The sequence below is a fragment of the Saimiri boliviensis genome, chromosome 4 (genome assembly GCF_048565385.1).
Source record: "Saimiri boliviensis isolate mSaiBol1 chromosome 4, mSaiBol1.pri, whole genome shotgun sequence".
Taxonomy (NCBI): Eukaryota; Metazoa; Chordata; class Mammalia; order Primates; family Cebidae; genus Saimiri; species Saimiri boliviensis.
This window is the reverse complement of record NC_133452.1, coordinates 17,967,219-17,988,416: the sequence shown is the minus strand read 5'-3', so window position 1 is coordinate 17,988,416 and position 21,198 is coordinate 17,967,219. Positions and strand designations below refer to the sequence as shown.

The window sequence follows — 21,198 nt, the reverse complement described above, 5'->3', positions numbered from 1 at the left end:
CTGACTCCCTTAAACACATTGTGCCAAAATTTAACTCGTGATAAAAAAGAAAAAAGAATGCATTCCTTTCACGTGTAATATCTCTCTAAAATTCTTCAACAACCCTGTGGAAAATATATGGACACACATTTTTAAATACTACATGTTACAAACCTTTGGTTTGCTTATTTAATAGTTGCAACTACTAATGCTAAATTCTTGATGCCAAGGGTAAAAGCCTGAACTTCTAAGAATGTCATGATTTGACTTTATTTTCTGCCATCTCCTGACCTCTAACACACCACTCTATGTTCTTTCATGCTGCTCCTCCTCCCATGTTTAGGACTCTCTTCCAAGGAGGCATTCATACCTCTGCTTGATGAAACCCTACATTATCTTAAAGTGTCCACTCTAATACTGCCTATTAGGTGAATCCTTACATACCATCCCCTACAAACCAATGGGCTCAGCCCAGCCATAGTTATTGTAGTTGTTCCTGTATTTCAAAAACACTACAAAACACATCTATCAGGACTTGTTATACTGGTTCAGGCCGTGAGCATCTTGGGCTGAGGCACTGTTTTTATTCCTAGAGCTACCACATTGTCTAGAATATAGTAGCAGATCAATACACATGTATTAGAGAAATCATTTACCCAAATCTTGATCATTTTCAATTACTCATAGGTTGAAAAATTCCATATTCAACATTGCTGACTTTAGGAATGAACTATCTACCTCTTCTAAGAAGTTGAAATGAGAATGTTTTATTGATGGGAAATTATTTTTTGTTTTACCTTCTAGAATTCAAATGAATGTTCATGCTTCATGAAGACAACGTTTTTTTATTAAAGATTTAGAATCAGTAGATTTTTATGAATGTGAACCCTTTTCATGTCTTGTGGAAGATTTTCTGGTTTTTAATCTTTTTTTGTTGTTGTTATGTTTGAATAGGAACCAGGGAAAATGTGTAGAGGGCATGGTGGAGATCTTTGACATGTTGCTGGCTACATCATCTCGGTTCCGCATGATGAATCTGCAGGGAGAGGAGTTTGTGTGCCTCAAATCTATTATTTTGCTTAATTCTGGTGAGTTGATAACACAAGAGAATTCAATGCTGGATGAAATATTTATTTGTATTTTTCAACCAGATACGATGTACCCATTCCAAAAGCATAATGTCATATATGGAAAGAAACTACTGACACACATTTAAAACAACCTACCAACATTGCAGTTTACTTATGGGGTAGAACCATGCTAGCCAAGTAGACACATGAAAAATTGTAATTTGGCTTTGAATCAAATGGCCTTTGAGCTGAAATATTTGTATGCTTTCACAGATATGAGGATGTTTTCATTCAAATGGTACATGTATATAGACATATATTAGTTGATAGTTATATTATGTCTGTAAATAAGTAGGCCAAGTAACTCTGCTAAGACATTGTGACCAATTCCAGGCTCCAGATAGTAAAGAAAGAAGGCTATTTGAGACAGACCGTGTTTCTGGTCAAAACTGATTAGCTAAAAATATAGTCGGCTTGGAGATAGAAAAACCTGTTTCTAAAACAGAAGAATGCGGAATGCGATAAATTGTCCAGCTGAAAGAGCATTTTCCATTTGGTCTATGAAGTCTCATTCCACTGTCCCTTCATATTTATTTGTTTGAGAAAGCTTAGCAAAGAGCAGCATCTTTTTTTTTTTTTTTTTTTTTTTTTTTTTTAATGTAGTGAGGTTGGTTGTTGTATAAAGAGTCACTCTGTATCACCCTGATGGAAACTATGGTTCAGCCTGAATTAGTGCCCTGACTCCACTCAGCCTCTTGGTATTTGGATCTAAGCGTTAACTATCTAAGCACCCATGCTCACATTGGGTGTCAGCTGTACAGCAATCCCTTTAAGCTCGACCTTTTCCCCTGGCTCTAACCCCACTTCGTGACTTGTCCCTCATTCTCACATAGAAATCACAGCTATTTTGAAGCCCTGGGGCTTAGTTTCTTATACCAGTAGACACAGTCTCAAACTCCTCAACAGCTGAACTGCAGCTTGTATTGATCACAAACATAGAGAATCAGCACTTCCTTCTCTTTCCATGTGTTTTTGTCTCTTTCTGATGAGTGCCAATCCCTTCCCATAGTTTTCCACTTTTCTTCCCCACCGCTGCTAGTAACTGGCATTGCTTAATGGCTGTCACAGTAATCATTCTCACTTATCAACTGATAAATGGAAATATGTACTATTACACTAGGCAAGGACTGAATTACAGAATGAAGTCCCATGTAAAATAATATGATCGACATTAAGGAAGTGATTACCACTCCATTCAAGTTTCTGGTTCCACTCACATGCATTGTGCTTTTCATTTCAGTCGTTTGTCCTGTACATTGTAGGGTCCAGATTCCACAATGGCTCTTTACTGGATGAGAGTTCTGGGAGCAGTGCCACTCAGCTGCATGGTGCCAGGTCCTGAACCTGTGCCTTCTTCAGTGGAGGGCTGGCACATGCGGACAGCTTTCATGTGGGCAATCTGGGAACTTCAGGGAAGCCAGGCCTATCAAGTGTTAAGACTCCCACCCCACAGTTTAACAAAGTACCGCAGACAGGAAGTAAAATTAGCCAGAGTTGGATGATCCATACAAATGGATGCTCTGATCTTGGTAATAAAAATTTATTTTCTCCAGATCCATATCCTTTTCCTGCATTATTGTTTTGTGCCTGTTCCTATGACAGAGTGAGTTTTTTAAACTATTATACAAAAAAAAAATCAGGATTTTGGCCATGAAAACATTGGATTTATAGACCCAAGGTTTTTACAATCCACAGGGAAAAGACTTTCAGTCCTCACAAGAAAGTATTTTATTGAAGACTGGTACCCAAACCTCAAGACTGTATTTCCCACTGCAGGATTTGGCCTCCGTCTGCCTCCTTCTCAGACTAGTTAAACTTTCATACTCCATCCTTGTTCCTTCACTTCTTTCTTAGGATCTTCTTTGCACTTCTTTGCTCTTGAAGGGCAGAAATGCTATTGTAGAAATATAAGGCACTGTATGCTGACATAGTTTACAGTTGTCTTTTTCATGAGATAACAGAGTGGCTGGCAGCTCCTCTTTTCTATCAAGGACGGTACTGCTGGCTCAGGAGAGCAGTAAGCAAACAACCCTATACAAAGCGAAATCACTCTTTTCCCTACAAAAGTGAGCTGTGCTGCAGAAGAGCGGCTCTGCTGCTGAGCAGGACTCTTCGTGTCTCCTATTGTTCCTGAAAAACAGAATCAAAGAGGACAAGACTCTGACACACAATGAAGCGCCATTAGGAGCCATTTTCAGAATAAAAAAGTAATTGGTTAGATGAAGGATGCCACAATCAACAATTTTTTCCCACAACTGAGGATACGAATTTTTCTAAAAACCCAACCAATTCATGGCTCTGATATGGGGCAGCTCTACCTATCATGAGACAAATTACCAAGTGACTCTGACTAAGGAATCTCTGACAGGAGCCAAGCTGGAAACGCTTCAGGAAACCTGAGCTAGAAGATGCCTTTCTGACACTGGGAAACAAAACCTCAGTGTGTGGAGGAACCCAGGATTTTGTGTTGAGCCCCAGTCGCCAAGGTCTGAGAAGGCTGGGTTTACATTGGCCCCGCTATTTTGGCCGAGGCGTAAGGGGAAGTGAAAAGTTGTTGTGAGGACCTGCTCGGAATGTCTTTCTGGAAGTTTGGAGAGGGTCTCTCAATTGCCAAAATCTCCATGGGAAGCCATCTTTACAGCTTCTTGGGAGTGGGAGATATTCGTCATCATTTCTGCCCCATTTAGAATAATTTATTACTTTGCTTGCAAAAACCCAGAATCATCCATAGGACACACATTGTTTGTTTTTCCACTCCACACCAAAGGAGAGAGGCATTCCTGGTTAATCTGAAGATGCCAACTTCAAGACATTCTGAGAACTAGTTGGACAGAGCTCAAGGATAGGGCAAATCAGATCAGAAGCGATGGGCTCAGGGCAAAAGCCTGTAAAGCAGCAGCCATGCAGGAAGGATGGGAGCTGGAGCTGCAAAGGGGGCCTCAGCAGAGGCTCTGGGCCTGCCCATGGTATCCCTTCTGCCCAATAGGACTTCAGTTTTCCTGCATAATAATTCAAATAGTTCTCATTTTTCTAGGTCCAGCTCACCTTATTCAGAAGTTTTGCTACTACCCCAGTCCATTATGAATTTCCTTTCTAGTCTATTTCAATTCTAGAGTCAGTACCACACAACTAACCTAGCATTTGGTTAGTTGGTTGATTTCATTCACTACCAATAATTCAATATTTATTAAGTTCCTACTTTGGGCTTTGTGCCAGATATACAAAAATGAATGTCACCGTTGTGTGGATTTTTTTCTTTGCATTTTTTTAAATTGTACATTGAACTCCGGGGTACATGTGCACATCCTGCATCCTGCAGGATTGTTGCATAGATACATACATGCCATGGTGGTTTGCTGTCTCCATCCCCCTGCTCACCACCCCCCCCACCCCATCACCTACATTACGCATTTCTCCCAGTGTTATCCTTCCCCATCCTCCCTGTCCCCTGCTGTCCCTCCCCTCCCATTCCCACCACCTCCAACCTAGCCCAGTGAGTGTTGTTCCCTTCCCTGTGCCCAAGTGTTCTCATTGTTCATCACCCACCTATGAGTGAGAACATGTAGTGTTTGGTTTTCCGTTCTTGTGTCAGTTTGCTGAGAATGATAGTTTCTAGATTTATCCATGTCTCTACAAAGAACACAAAGTCGTCGTTTTTTAATGGCTGCGTAGTATTCCATGGTGTATATGTGCCACATTTTCTTTGTCCAGTCTATCACTGATGGGCATTTGGGTTGGTTCCAGGTCTTTGCTATCATAAACAGCACTGCAACAAACACACATGTGCATGTGTCTTTATAAAAGTATGATTTATAATCCTTTGGGTATATACCCAGTAATGGGATTGCTGGGTCAAATGGAATTTCTATATCTAGATCCTTGAAGAATGGCCATACTGTCTTCCATAATGGTTGAACTAATTTGCATTTCCACCAACAGTGTAAAAGTGTTCCTATTTCTCCACATCCTCTCCAGCATCTGTTGTCTCCAGATTTTTTAATGATCACAATTCTAACTGGCATGAGATGGCATCTCAATGTGGTTTTGATTTGCATTTCTCTAATGACCAATAACAATGAGTATTTTTTCATATGTTTGTTGGCTGCATGAATGTCTTCCTTTGAAAACTGTCTGTTCTTATCCTTCACCCACATTTGAATGAGTTTGTTTGTTTTTTTCTTGTAAATCTGCTTTAGTTCTTTGTAGATTCTGGATATTAGCCCATTGTCAGAGGGGTAGATTGCAAAATTTTTTCCCATTCTGTTCATTACCAGTTCACTCTAATGATTGTTTCTTTTGCTGTTCAGAAGTTCTTAAGTTTAGTTAGATCTCATTTGTCTATTTTGGCTTTTGTTGCTGTTGCTTTTGGTGGTTTAGTCATGAAGTCCTTGCCTGTGCCTATGTCCTGAATGGTGTTGCCTATGTTTTCTAGGGTTTTTATGGTGTTAGTTCTTATGTTTAAGTCTTTAATCTATCTGGAGTTAATTTTTGTATAAGGTGTAAGGAAGGGGTCCAGTTTCTGCTTTCTGCACGTGGCTAGCCAGTTTTCCGAATACCATTTATTAAACAGTGAATCTTTTCCCCATGGCTTGTTTTTGTCCAGTTTGTCAAAGATCAGATGGTTGTAGATGTGTGGCATTACTTCCAAGGCCTCTATTCTATTCCATTGGTCTATATCTCTGTTTTGGTACCAGTACCATGCTGTTTTGATTAGTGTAGACTTGTAGTATAGTTTGAAGTCAGGTAACGTGATGCCTCCAGCTTTCTTCTTTTTGCTTAGGATTGCCTTGTCTATGCAGGCTCTCTTTTGGTTCCATATGAAGTTTAAAGTGGTTTTTTCCAGTTCAGTGAAGAAGGCCAGTGGTAGCTTGATGGGGATAGCATTGAATCCATACATTACTTTGGGCAGTATGGCCATTTTCATAATACTGATTCTTCCTAACCATGAGCATGGAATGTTTTTCAATCTGTTTGTGGCCTCTCTTATTTCCTTGATCAGTGGTTTGTAGTTCTCCTTGAAGAGATCTTTTACATCCATTGTTAGTTGTATTCCTAGGTATTTTATTCTCTTTGTAACAATTGTAAATGGGAGTTTGCTCATGATTTGGCTCTCGGTTTGTCTATTGTTAGTGTATAGGAATGCTTGTGATTTCTGCACATTAATTTTGTATCTTCATACTTTGCCGAAGCTGCTTATCAGCTTAAGGAGGTTTTGGGCTGAGATGATGTGGTCTTCTAAATATACGATCATGTTGTCTGCAAATAGGGACAATTTGACTTCTTCTTTTCCTAATTGAATGCCCTTTATTTCTTCTTCTTGCTTAATTGCTCTGGCTAGAACTTCCAATACTATCTTGACTAGGAGTGGTGAGAGAGGGCATCCTTGTCTAGTGCCAGATTTCAAAGGGAATGCTTCTACCTTTTGCCCATTCAGTATGATATTGGCTGTGGGTTTGTCATAAATAGCTTTTATTATTTTGAGACATTTCATTGATACCTAGTTTATTGAGAGTTTTTAGCATAAAGGCCTGTAGAATTTTGTTGAAGGCCTTCTCTGCATCTATTGAGATAATCATGTGGTTTTTGTCTTTGGTTTAGTTTATGTGATGGATTACATTTATAGACTTGCATATGTTGAACCAGCCTTGCATCCCCAGGATGAAGCCTACTTGATTGTGGTGGATAAGCTTTTTGATATGCTGTTGGACTCAGTTGGCAGTATTTTATTAAAGATTTTTGCATCAATGTTCATCATGAATATTGGCCTGTAGTTTTCTTTTTTAGTTGTGTCTCTGCCAGGTTTTGGTATCAGGATGATGTTGGTCTCATAAAATGATTTGGGAAGGATTCCCTCTTTTTTTTATTGTTTGGAATAGTTTCAACAGGAATGGTACCAGCTCCTCTTTGTATGTCTGGTAGAATTCAGCTGTGAACCTGTCTGGACCTGGACCTTTTTTAGTTGGTAGGCTATTAATTGCTGCCTTGACTTCAGACCTTATTATTGGTCTATTCAGGGTTTCAGCTTCTTTCTGGCTTAGTCTTGGGAGTGTACAAGTGTCTAGGAATTTATCTGTTTCTTCCACATTTACTGGTTTAAGTGCATAGAGCTGTTTGTAGTAATCTCTGATGGTAGTTTGTATTTCCGAGGAATCAGTGGTTATATTCCCTTTATCATTTTTTATTGCATCTGTTTGATTCTTCTCTATTTTCTTTTTTATTAGTCTAGCTAGTGATCTATTTTGTTGATCATTTCAAAAAACCAGCTCCTGGATTTATTGATTTTTTTGAAGGTTTTTTTTTTTTTGGTGTGTGTGTGTGTCTCCATCTCCTTCAGTTCTGCTCTGATCTCAGTTATTTCTTGTCTTCTGCTTGCTTTTGAGTTTGTTTGATCTTTGCATTTTTTACGTTAACCTGGATTTTTCTCTCATTCTTTATGCATATGTTTTCTAATCTCCCTATAAACTACTTGTATTTTTTTTTTTATTCCTCACAGTCCATTTATCCTGTGGACTGTCAACAGATGTTACATCTTTCAGTCATTTAATAGATGCCTATTTGTTAGACGTGGCCAGGAGGACCTGGAAAGTCCTCATTTTTCCCATCTGTTCTTACCATTCTGAAATGTAGCATGCTCTTCAGTGCTCACAGATCTAGATGATATCAAATTGTTAAGTGGAAAAAGCAATGCCCATCTCCTTGGGTTATTGTGGATAAGGGGGAAATTGTGTATGAAGTGCCTATTGCAATTCATGGAACAAAGTAGGCCCTTAGTCAACAACAGCTATCATCATCACTGATGAGAATCTTCGGCTTAAATGGAAAAAGTTCATGTCTTTTTTCAGTGTAATGAAGTGTTTTGGTTTAAAGGCCTTTAGCTAGGCTTACAATAAGAAACAAGTGGAGACTCCAGGGTAACACCAACCATAGAGACTGCCATGGCTATTATCCTGAGGCTGTTAATTATACCACTTAATTTGATTTAGAGAAAATTTAGAACAACATTTATCTTGTGGATAATAATTGATTGTGATGGGAACTTAATTGTTGAGAGACCTTGATGAAAGCTCTGTGGTGAACTGCTGTAGAGACACATGGGTTCATGCATCATTCATTAGTGGTCCCACATTTTTCTGAGCCGCATAACCCTCCAGAATCCACTTCTATCAGAAAACTACCCTTTTAGTGAATGTTTCCCAAGGCTCAGAAAAATTCCTGTGTCAAAGCTTTATATGTAATAATCTACATTCTCTAATAAATGTTTTGTTTGGCCTTCAAATTCAATTTAATAATTATTTCTATATCTTTTTGACTCCACTCCCCCCCACCCCATTAACCACAGTTCTATATATTTAATTCTGAAGAGCCTCATGCATTTCACTCCCTGGTAACTTTATCTACCTTGCCCCATGAGGAACCAGCCAGACTGTGATGCCAGTAGCCCGCTGCTCTCTCTTCAACTATAGAACCTCTTTTTACTCCTGACTCCACAAACCTTCTCCAGTCACCCAGATGCCTTCTGTGTGCTGCTGGTTTCTGCATCACTGTTAGCAGGGCCACTTGTTTCTCTGGAAATGTCTTATGGTCTTGAAATGCTATAACCTTGCTTACCTGTTCATCCAAAACTGATCTTCAGGCAACGTTTCTCCTTCAATCGATGGAGTAATAAAGAGGAATAAGGGTCAAAATTCATAGACATTTAAAAACCCAAGGTAAAAAGTTAAAAGAAAATAGGAGAAAAACTTACGGCACCATCTCTAAAATTTGTACTTTAGTGTTTGTTTAGCAAAAAAGAGGATATAGAATGTCAAAAGGAACATGTATGTAAAACATAAACATGAAGTATTGCCAATTGCCATCTGTAATCTAGTCATGCTTTGTTAATGTGGCATATCTTGCCATGATGGTGCCCTCATGAAACAAAGGATGCAGAAGCTGATGCCATCCTGTTTGCTTTGATCAGAAGCCACTCTCTAGTCAAGGAAGTATTTGTTTCATGGCTGATTATGACAAGTTTACATCACAAAGATTATTTTCTCTCTCCAGATCTGGATTATTTGCACTCACGTCATATTATTAGACAATTACTTGGAACATTTGTGTTTTTAGATTTAGAAATAAGACAATGGTTCAGAGAGTCTCTATATTCAGATGAAAGAACATTTTTAAAACATATTGACTACAAACATTGAAAATCATTAATTCTCCACAATTGAGGGTTTCTGACAGGAAGAGTCCTTGGAAATTGCAAATGGGCACATTGTCCGATATACCCATTGTTGTCACATTAGAGAAGATTGGATTCTATTCTCTCTGGAGTCCTTTGTAATGCCAAGCTTCCTCTCCAGGGAACCTGCTTGTTGTCATTATTGTGAGATAAATGGCACTTCATAATTATTAAGTGGTTCATTGTTTCCTCTCTGGCTGACTGGATTCTGTAGGTAGTGACTCAACTTTGGAAACTTTCTCTGCTACCAACTTTTGGTGTTGCCTTGAGTTTGGTGTTACCTTTGCTAGTTTCCTGAAAACATGGTATGGCATGGACTCTGTCATCAGAGAAGACTGAAGTCAAGAGAAGCAACTCTGCCACTTCCTTGGCAGAAGGGGAATGACCGATGTCCTTTGATGAGCTGCTTCCCTGAGCCTAATAAGAAAATAGAAATAATGATACTTAACTCACAGAATTGTTGTGATAATTGAAAGAATGACCAGTTAGTAAAGCATCTTGCCCCATGCCTAGCACAGAGTAGATGTACATGATGTTACTGAGCTTTAGTTATGTTCTCAAATACAAAGCCTTAGTTGTTGCCACTGTGAAAGAAATTACTCTGTTCTTCTTAGCAGATAATCAATAAATTCCTGCATGGAAATTCTGCAGGAGAATTTCAACCCCTGCCATTTTGGGTTAAAAGATTGCATTCTCATGACGAAGATGTTCTTGTGAATAGAATCATCTCAGGTCCCAACTGGTGTGGATTTGGTCCTGCGTCTTGTTGCAGAGCGCTTTTGGAGCTTCTGAGAACTGAGGAAACCAAACAGTTCTTCTGACAACTGGAAAAATATTGGGAGTTTTAGTGTGAATTTATAGAAGGTGAGAAAAGGCAGCAGGTATTTAAAGACTGGAAATCCTTACACTGTTGTGGATGTTAGGAATCGTTTTCCTTCCACATTTGGATCTCAGGAGGAGAAGCTGCCTATCAGCTTGTGTCCTCAAGAGAACCAACCAAGGGGAATGCCATCTCCTGGATACTCGATTTGATGATCATTTTTTCCTACCTTCTCTCGAGTCCAGACATTATGTAAATTGGCATTAAGTTTGAATAATGTATGGACCCAGTTAGAAAAGAAAAAGTGCCCCCCTTATTCCCCTAGTGCTGACTTAAAATGTTCTTAGTATGTCAGTGTTGCTTAAATAGGAATGGCTTTATCGTCTACTTAAATAGACAACTACACCAAATATAAATTGCAAATGTTTATAGCTCTTATATAAGTATAGAAGCAAAACAAATTCATAAAGTAAATTTGAACTAAAAGGGAAACTGATAATAGCAATGTTTTGTGTATTTAAGTCGCTGTTTGCACCATGTCTCAGGTAGACTCCTGGCCCCTTTGCATCTACATGGGAGGCTACCAAGTGTTCGGCCACAACTGGGTTTTCCCAGCACTTGCTTGTGCTCAGAACTGTGCCAAAACCTTTGCTCACCCAGTGTGCTGCAACATCCGTCATTTGGATTTGGCAGGAACACATCATTTATGCATTTTGTTTGCTTCTGTTCTGTATTTATTTGAGATACTTAAAATATAATTGCTAGATTCTAAGGCATTCATAGCATCTGTGAAAAATGTGTTACTTAGGAAACAGTTCAGGGTTCCATGGATTATCTAGATTGGTATGTCTTAACACTGACCACACAGTTCATCTGCGAGTGTGAGGGATGGGAGCTTTGAGAAAAATCTCTGTATGAGTGCCCACATCCAGAGACGCCTATGTAATTATCCCAAAGTGGTGCCTTAATATCAACATTTGTTTAAAACCATCCCCCCAGACTAAAATTTGTTACCAGGATTTAGAACCATCAACTTAATTGATGCAGAACACTCTGATATTAATGTCTCCATGTCTTTTTGGAATATCATTAAGACAAAAGCATAAAATTTTAAAATTCTTAAAGACAATTTAAAGACCTCTGAGAATCCATCTTTAATTCTCAGGAGCATGTGGGACCTAGTTTGAAAACTACTAGCATACACAACCACATTTCCACTAAAATAGAATAGTTCTCTAGTATATTACAAAACTACCTATTCTGCAAACTGCAAGGGAGCTACTGATTATGCTTGGAACTGTGCCAGGCACTGCCTGCATAAAAATTAGTTAAGGTCCACTTCTTCCATGGAATGGGTTGGGTAGGAGGCACAGATGATTCACAAATTATTTTAATATCATGAGTTGAGGGCTGTAGTGAAAGTAAGCATTGAGTGCTGCAGAGACCGAGCAAAGAGCAAAAGAGTCCTTAGCTAATAAGGACTGATCTTTTGCTGAGTGACGAGGTCATTATAGGACCACCAGGTTTGATGGCATGTTGCATGGTAACACAGCAATACACCAAACAGCAGGAGCTGCAGCAGAGAAAGAGTTTAATAATTGTGTGGCAGCCAAATTAAAAGACAGAAGAAAGCCTCAAATCCACCTCTCTAAGATGTTTGGGGCTGGAGTTTTTAAGGGAATTCTGGCAGGAAGGAGGCTGAGGAACTGGGGGTAACTGATTGGTTAGAACATAGGGGAGGGGATAAGAAGGATATAGAAACTCCATTCTTGCACTGGGTCAGTTCCTTGGAATGGGTCCTCACTCTGGCTGGCAGCAGTGGACCCACTGGAATGCAGGATCTGAAAAATATCTCAAAATGGCACACCTGGGTTTTTTTTTAACATCAAAGATGTTATCTATGGAAGTTTGGACTTTGTGACAAAGGCTATGTGACTTTGAAGTGGCTGTAAGAAAGTGAGCTATAGCAGCAGACCCCAACCTTTTTGGTACCAGGGACCAGTTTCATGGAAGAAAATTCGTACACAGATGGAGTGGGGTGGGGGATAGCTTTGGGATGAAACTGTTCCACCTCAGATCTTCAGGCTTTAGTTAGATTCTCATAGGGGGCACACAGCTGAGATCCCTCACATGGACAGTTCGCAATAGAGTTCACACTCCTATGGGAATGTAATGCCTCTGCTGATCTGACAGATGGTAGAGCTCAGGCAGTCATTCTTGCTTGCCCACCACTCACCTCTTACTATGTGGCTCAGTTACTGACAGACCCACAGACTGGGACCAGTTTGCAGCCCAGGGGGTTGGGGACCTCTGGGCTATAAGGAAGGCTGGCTAATGCTAAGCTGTGTTTCTATTCAAAGCTTATACTTTTGTTTAAAAATCTAGTAATTTAGTTTTATTAATTTTATGAAGATGATTTCAAGGATGAGTAAGATTAGCTGGAGTCAGAAGGACACGAGGGAATTCCTGGCAACAACATTAAACTACCAGTGAATGTCTCATCAAGCCACTGGACCTCTAAATAGTTCTAAGAAGTACTGTCAACCTTATAGGTTATGGTGTATAAGGCAGTATAGGTTGTGATGTATAAGACAGTGCAAAAACCCAAGTTAGTATCACCATTTCTATTGTAGTCTATATTTCAAAGAAAAAATCTTCAGCAATCTAATACCCTACCAAGATTGTGAAGTCAAGGTCTCCCCTGCTGTAATCACAGAACTAGATCTGCAATCAGGCCATATATTTGGAAAGGCCCTAGGTGCCCTCCGTCTCCTTGCTCCCAGCATACTGAAAGACTTTAAAACTTGAACTGAAAGAAACCTTAAGAAAACAACGACAAAATTCCACGTATTTCCTAAGCCCAACAGTAAAATAAACTAATTGTTTTTTAGTGAATGTCTCTTTCCCCACAAGATACTAAGCCTTGTTTAATGGGTATTCAAAGCATATGTAATAGAATATGTATGGTTTCCTGAAAACTTGAAATGGAACACCAAACTGTTCAAAACCGTAAAGTTTTGAGTCTAGACCAAAATCACAGCTCTTAGCTGGAATATGTACATCAACGTCTACCACTCATGACCCTGCTGCTCCTTCCAACTGCTTCTCTTGGGTTGAAGGATGAAAAAGCAAACTCCCTGTTTGAGTTCCATCTTGCGCTGCACCACCTCCCCCAAGGGGTCGTTAAGCACTCCACCAGCGTCCACCTCTTCCAGCAGTTTCCCCCAGAGGGCCCATGGCTACTTTTGCAGATTGAAGTTCATTGAGGTTGATTCAGCTCCATTTCCTCTGAGTTTTTACTTTAGATGTGCTTTTTAGGTGGTATTTTTCTTCTGGCATATGAGAAAGCGATGTTCTATGGAACAGAGTGATGTCTGTGGCTTTGTCAACCGTTGTTTCTTAGTTTGATCACCATTTATTAAGGGTGCTTGTTATGTTCATGTTAAGTTTTGTGACTTGCACAGACAAAATGCTGATGAACTGCTTACTTCCAGGCATTGTGCTAAGTGGTGGAAATACAAAGTTGCCTTCACTTGTTTTATCTGTAAAATGGAGAGAATAGTATTTCCTACAGTGTGGCTTATGTGAGACATAGGGACTGCTCCCTGGAACCTAGAGACAGCTCCGTAACAGTGACCCAGTGCTCAGAGCAATAGTGGTAATAGTTAGGAAGGCACTCCTACCTCAAGAACCTCATGATCTGCTGATAAAGACAGATATAACGAGAAAACTATTCTTTTAAAATATGAAATTGTGATTATAAAACTAGTTTTCACTAAATTGAATTTTTATAAAATTTATAGAAACAAAATAGTCAATTAAGGAAATATAAAGCCACATGATGTTAGCCAACCAAGTTGATGTTCTGGATGTATCTTACTGCTAAAGAGTGAAGGGTTAAGAACGAGGGACTTCGAGTCCAAGATCAAATCCCTTTCTGCTATTTCTTAGCTCTCTGACTTTGAACAAGTTGCTGAAACCCTTTATGCTTCTGTTTCCTTCCCCATGAGGCGGAGATTATGATAGCGCCTACTTCATAGGGTTATTGTTAATACAAGTTAGCTCTTAGAACAATACCTACTTTAACAATTTGTGTTAGGTATGGTTTTATTTTCCATCCATATTGTGTATATATATATTCATATTTATATTTACATATTCCAATTTGGATTGTATAACATACTTTCTTTTAAAATAAGATTTGAAATAACTGTATAATCAGTCATGAAAATGCAACATGATTTATTCAACAAATCTGATACTGTTAAACACATAAGTGATTTCTCTTTCAGGATTATAAATAACTCTTGTTTTGCATTCTTTTCATACATCTTTTGCTCACTTTTCATTGTTACTTTGTATATGTTGCTAGAAATTGACTTGCTGGTGAAAAGGGTACAAACGGTTTTTAAGGCTCTTAATACATATTGCCTGCTCTTGATACACATTCCAAACTGCCCCGGGAAACTTTATCAGTTTACACTTTTGCCAAGAGTGTATGAAAGCACTCACATGAATGTAACCTTACCATACAAGGTGGCCCTTGAGACAGAGGAGAGTTATAGAGGGCGGACGGCTCCCCTGCCACCCCGCCGTCAGCCACTGCCCTCTGCTCTAAAAGAGCCGCAGTCAGGAATTTCTATGTAGATTATATTATAAACATCTCCTTTTGAAACAAATTATCTTCTCTCAGAGAATTTTCTTCATTTTAGTATCTATATAGGTGCTTGTTATGTTCATTTTAAGTTTTGTGACTTGCACAGACAAAATGCTGATGAACTGCTTACTCCAGGCAGTCTGAGCTCCCAAAGCATTGGCATTTTGTGTCTTACCCTCTGTTTTGGACCCTTTGGCACTGATTTTTTTAAAAAGTAGTATTTGCAAAAAGAAAGATAAGAGTTGATTTGCTGTGAGTGTGTGTATATATATATATATATATATATATATATATATATATATATATCTCTGTCACTCTTTTTTCATTTTTGTGAGATGGAGTTTCATTCTTGTTGCCCAGGCTGAGTGCAATGGTGTGATCTCAGCTCACCACAACCTCCACCTCCCGGATTCAAGCGATTCTCCTGCCTCAGCCTCCCGAGTATCTGTGATTACAGGCATGCACCCTCACAACCGGCTAATTTGTATTTTTAGTAGAGATGGGGTTTCTCCATGTTGGTCAGGCTGGTGTCAAACTCCTGACCTCCAGTGATCCACCTGCCTCAGCTTCCCGAAGTGCTGGGATTATAAGCATGAGCCACCATACCCGGAAGAGTGTATCTCTTTTTAAAACTTTTCTAAGGGAAGACAACCACTTCCAAAGACTTTGTTTACTTTGTGTGATTGGCACGTCCTTTCCTAGTATGGAATGAGCTTAAAGGAAGCTGCTGAACGTGGACTATGCTATCTCTCTGCCTGTGCCTTTCTCTGGTGATGAAGGGTCTGCTGGTTCAGACAGTGCCCTGCCTAATCCCACTAAGGCCCAATGGACCAAATGCAGTCTACTCTCCAGATTCTCTGCAACAGAAAGCAGATGCTTGGACATCATGGTTGGAACAGGTAGTCAGCTCCGAGGACAGCTATGTATGACTGTCAAGAGGGGACTGGCAGGGAACATTTATTTATTCTTTAAAATCAAAGCTCGGGCTAGTGATGACATGTCAGAGGTATTTCCAACTAAGAAAATATTCACAGAAGTTTTAGTTACAAATTTGTTAGCTCCACTTCCTGCTAAAATGATAAGCCTTGAAGAGTTCTAGAAATGTGAGCAGCCTTAAGGATGATAGAAATATTATGAAAATAGTAATAAGTAATATCCCGTACAGCAAACTCCTTTTTTTTTTTTTTTTTGGAGTATTTGTTCATCAGCCATATTTCCCTTTCAACAGTCAAGGTATTGAAGCTCATGAAATAATAGGAATGAAAGGGACTTTGATTTTGTATTTTTAATAGCATTTTCCTCCACCAAATTACGCAAGAAATGCATGACCAAGGCAGAGAACTTGGAAAATACGGAAAAGCCACCAAGCAAAATAATCTCCTGAGAAATCATAATTTCACCCCACAAAAGTAATCATTGTCAACATTTTGGTGAAAATCCTTAAAGAGACTCTTAGAAGATGCCAATTCACTGCCATCCTTCCTTTCTCCACATCATCCTGTGCCCTGTTTTGAAATGTAGAATTGTTTCTAAATCATTCCAGGAAAATTAATAGTTTTCTCAAATATCTCTGGAGGCGAGTCCTTTGGCATTCATTTCTAGTTTCTCACAAACCTTGCAGTTAGGAAATTCTTTGTGTAGCTTTTGAGCACTGGGCCAGAAGTGAGGGCTGTTTGGGTTCTAGTTCCAGCTATGACACTTATTTACCAACTGGCCGACCTCAGGCAAGTCCAGGCTAGTGGCCCTGCCTCAAGGACCCCCACAGATGTAACGTCTGCAGCCCCACTTCCTTCACTTCCTTTAGCCTCCGTTTCCTACAATTTCTCAGTAATTGTACTGAATCAGTGTTTTTCATTTTTTTACATTCAAATTTATTTATTTTATTTTTAAAGACTTTAGTTTTTAGAATGGATTTAGATTTTCAGCGAAACTGAGTGGCAAGTACAGAAAGTTCCTGTATGTTCCCTGCCCCGACACATACGCAATGTCCCTCACTGTCAGCATCCCCACCCAGAGAGATACATTGGTTACAGCTGATGAACTTACATTGACACATTATTATCACCCAAAGTGCATAGTTTACACTGGTGTTGGGCATTGTGTGGCTTTCGGCAAATGTATGCACCATTGTAATATCATACAGAATAATTTCATTTCCCTAAAAATCCTCTGTGCTCCTCCTGTTCCTTCCTCCCTCCACCCACTCCTGGTAACTACCGATCTTTTTACTGTCTCCATAGTTTTGCCTTCTCTAGAATGTCATATGCTTGGAATCATAAGGTTTGTAGCCTTTTCAGATTAACTTCTTTCACTCAGTGATATGCATTTAAGGTCCCTCCCAATCTATGGCTTGAGAACTTATTTCTTCACTGAATACTACTACACTGTCTAGATTATACACATTTTGATAATACATTCACCTACTAAAGGATATGTTGGTTGCATCCAAGTTTTGGCAGTTATGAATAAAGCTGCTATAAACACCCATGTGCAGGTAATTGTGTAGATACACATTTGCAATGCTTTTCAATAAACACTCAGAAGCATTAATTGCTGGATTGTAGAGTAAGAGTATGTTTAGTTTTGTGGGAAACTGCCAAACCATCTTCCAAAGTGGCTGTACTGTTTTCCATTTCCATCAACAAATAAGTGAGAGTTCCTTTGCTCCACATCCTCATCAGCGTTTGTTGTTGTCAATGTTCTGGATTTCAACCATTCTAATGGGTGTATTGTGGTATCTCATTTTGTTTTGATTTGCATTTCTCTGATAATGTAACGTAGAGCATCTTTTCATATGCCGATTTGCCATCTTCATGTTTTCTGTGGTGAGGTATCTGTTAAAGTGTTTGGTCCATTTTTTAATCAGGTTGTTTGTGTTCTTATTGTTGAATTTTAAAAACTCTTTGTATATTTTGGATAACAGTCATTTATCAGGTATGTCTTTTGCAAATATTTTCTCCCAGTCTGTGACTTGTTTTCTTATTCTCTGGAGATCAGTGGCTTTTACACTTTATTCTGCTGAAGCCAAGTATTTTGGAAGAAGCCATGAGGTCACCAGAGGATAGGTGCACAGGATAGTGAGGGAAAGTTGGAGTGAATGGGCTCTGGCGCCCCAACCATGCAACATTTCTCTTGCTTTAATCAGAAGTTTGACCTCATCCAGATGGCATATGAGGGCTTTACATGAGTTCACCTTTTTGTTTGTTTTAAAAGGTGTTTTTAACTTTCAAAATGGTTTAAAGACCACTGAACTAATTGTTAATCTTATTTCTGGAATTCTGTGCCTCAATTTTTGCCATGTAATATAAACTTATTTTCCTTAAGAACAAATGAGATAAACTTGTTATAAACAACCATGTGACACTTTTCAACACAGTTTTCATCCACATAGTGCTCACTGAGAATGATAGAAACAATACACTTAATGAACATGTACCATCCACATGCCCACTCAACTCTCAAAATTAGGAACTTTCAATACTAGTTTCTTTTTCAAAATAATCAGAGAGAACTCTAAGCCATTTCAATTCTAGCCTAGGAAAAGCGGGGGAAATATATTTGAAGGGTCACGAAATAAATTTGCAAATCAGAGCCAAGATTACATTACTGTCATTTATTGGTGGCTGGTGCAAAGCATTGCAGACTGCTAAGCAGGCTGTTCATTTCAGGGTGGTATGGACGTGGGCACATCAGCCAATTATATATACTCAGATTTTATGTCATTTTTTTGTCCTGGATTTGAGTCTAAGAGTCAGATAGGTATTTAATGATGTTTTATAAACACTTCCGTTCACATTAACACTGTTCATTGATTTGGCAAGGATGAAGGGGGTGTCATTTTCATTTTCATGATTTTATTTGTTTATCACCTTTTCCACAGAGACTTTGAAATGCCTTACCCCTATGTGGTGCAAAGGAATAAACCAATATTTGACAAAATCATAAACTGAGGACAATATGAATGAAATAATAAATCCAGGAGTCAGATTAGCACACTGATACGGTTTGGCTCTGTGTCCCCACCCAACTCTCATCTTGAATTGTACTCCCATAATTCCCACATGTAGTGAGAGGGACCTAGTGGGAGATAACTTGAATCATGGGAGTGGTTTTGTCCATATTGCTCTCATTATAGTGAATAAGTCTCATGAGATCAGACAGTTTTACCAGGAGTTTCTGTTTTTGCATCTTCTTCATTTTTTCTCTTGCCACCACCATGTAAGAAGTGCCTTTCTCCTCCTGCCATGATTCGGAGCCCTCCCCAGCCATGTGGAAGTGTAAATCCAATTAAACCTCCTTTTCTTCCCAGTCTCGGATATGTCTTTATCAGCAGCATAAAAATGAACTAATACAGTAAATTGGTACCAAGAGTGGGGTGCTGCTGAAAAGATACCTGAAAATGTGGAAGCAACTTTGGAACTGGGTATTAGGCAGAGGTTGGAGCAGTTTTGAGGGCCAAGAAGAAGACAGGAAAATGAGGGAAAGTTTTGAACCTCCTAGAAACTTGTTAAATGGCCTGGACAAAAATGCTGATAGTGATATGAACCATATGGTCCAGGCTAGGGTGGTCTCAGATGGGGATGCGGAACTTGTTGGAAAGTGGAGCAAAGATGACTCTTGTTATGTTTTAGCAAAGAGACTGGTGACATTTGCCCCTGCCCTAGAGATTTGTGGTACTTTGAACTTGAGTGAGATGATTTTGGGTATCTGACAAAAGAAATTTTCTAAGCAGCAAAATATTCAAAGATGACTTAGGTGTTAAAAGCATTCCATTTTAAAAGGGAAACAGCATAAAAGTTCAGAAAATTTGCAGCCTGATGATGCAGTAGAAAAGAAAACTCCATTTTTTGAGGAGAAATTCAAGCTGGCTGTAGAAATTTGTGTAAGTAACAAGAAGCTGAATGTTAATCCCCAAGACAATGGGGAAAATGTCTCCAGGGCATGTCACAGGTCTTAATGGCAGCTCCTCCCATCACAGACCCAGAAGCCTTGGAAAAAAAAAGTGGTTTCATGGACCAGTCCCAAGGTCGCCATGCTTTGTGCAGCCTACTAACTTGGTGCCCTGTGTCTCAGCCACTTGAGCCATTGCTAGAAGGGGCCAAGGTACAGCTCAGCCCACGGTTTCAGATGGTGCAAGCTCCAAACTTTGGCAGCCTTCATGTGGTGTTGAGCCTGTGGGTACACAGAAGAACCTCCCCCTGGTTTTCAGTAGATGTATAGAAATGCCTGGATGCCCAGGCAAAAGTTGGCTGCAGGGGTGGGGCTCTCATGGAGAACCTCTGCTCAGGCAATGAGAAAGGGAAATGTGGGGTTGGAGCCCCCACACAGAGTCTCTACTGGGGCAGTGACTGGTGGAGCTATGAGAGGAGGGCCGCTGTCCTCCAGACTGCAGAATGATAGATCCACTGACCGCTTGTACCAAGTGCATGGAAAAGTCACAGACACTCAATGTCAACCTGTGAAAGCAGTCAGGGTGAAGGTGGGGGTGGCTGTACCCTGTAAAGCCACAGGGGCAGAGCTGCCCAAGGCTGTGGTAACTTACCTCTTGCATCAGCATGTCCTGGATGTGAGACATGGAGTCAAAGGAGATCATTTTGAAACTGTAGAATTTGCCCTGCTGAATTTTAGACCTGTATGGGCCCTGTAACTTCTTTGCTTTGGCCAATTTCTCCCATTTGGAATGGCTGTATTTATCCGATGCCTATACCCCCATTGTATCTAGGAAGTAACTAGCTTGGTTTTGATTTTACAGGCTCATAGGCCGAAGGGGCTTGTCTTGTCTCAGATGAGACTTTGGATTGTGAACTTTTGGGTTAATGCCGAAATGAGCTAGGACTTTGGGGGACTGTTGGGAAGGCACGATTGCTTTTGAAATGTGAGGACATGAGATTCAGAGGGGCCAGGGTGGAATGATAAGGTTTGGCTCTGTGTCCCCACCCAAATCTCATCTTGAATTATACTCCCATAATTCCCAAGTGTTGTGGGAGGAACCTAGTGGGTAATAATTTGGATCATGAGGGCAGTTTCCCCTGTACTGTTCTTGTAGTAGTGAGTAAGTCTCACGAGATCTGATGCTTTTATTAGGGGTTTCTGCTTTTGTACTCCTCATTTTCTCTTGCCATTGCCATGTAAGAAGTGACTTTCACCTCCGGCCATGGCAGGACGCCATTTTGAGGCCTCCTCAGTCATGTAGTACTGTTAAGTCCAATTAAACCTCCTTTTCTTTCCAATCTCAGGTATGTCTTTATCAGCAGTGTGGAAACCAGCTAACACACACATGAAAGTCAATCTCTAGAATTCTCAGGATGGATCACAAGTTCGGGGCTAAATTTTCTTTGACTGGCCAAAACAAAAATAACACATTTTGTTATAAGGTTCACAGGCTTTT

At 39.7% G+C, this 21,198-nt stretch overlaps 1 protein-coding gene across 7 annotated transcripts in view; it reads left to right on the top strand.

Moving 5' to 3' along the window:
- ESR1 (estrogen receptor 1) overlaps positions 1-21,198 on the top strand; it is a 441,625-nt gene that overhangs the window by 402,557 nt on the left and 17,870 nt on the right. For 6 of the 7 annotated variants that reach the window (XM_074397268.1, XM_074397267.1, XM_074397266.1 and 3 more), the window contains one exon: positions 934-1,067. The exons of the other annotated variant lie outside the window; for it this stretch is intronic. In XM_074397268.1, coding sequence (XP_074253369.1) covers positions 934-1,067 — 134 coding nt within the window. The remainder of the gene's footprint in view (positions 1-933; positions 1,068-21,198) is intronic. 7 annotated transcript variants of the gene reach the window in all.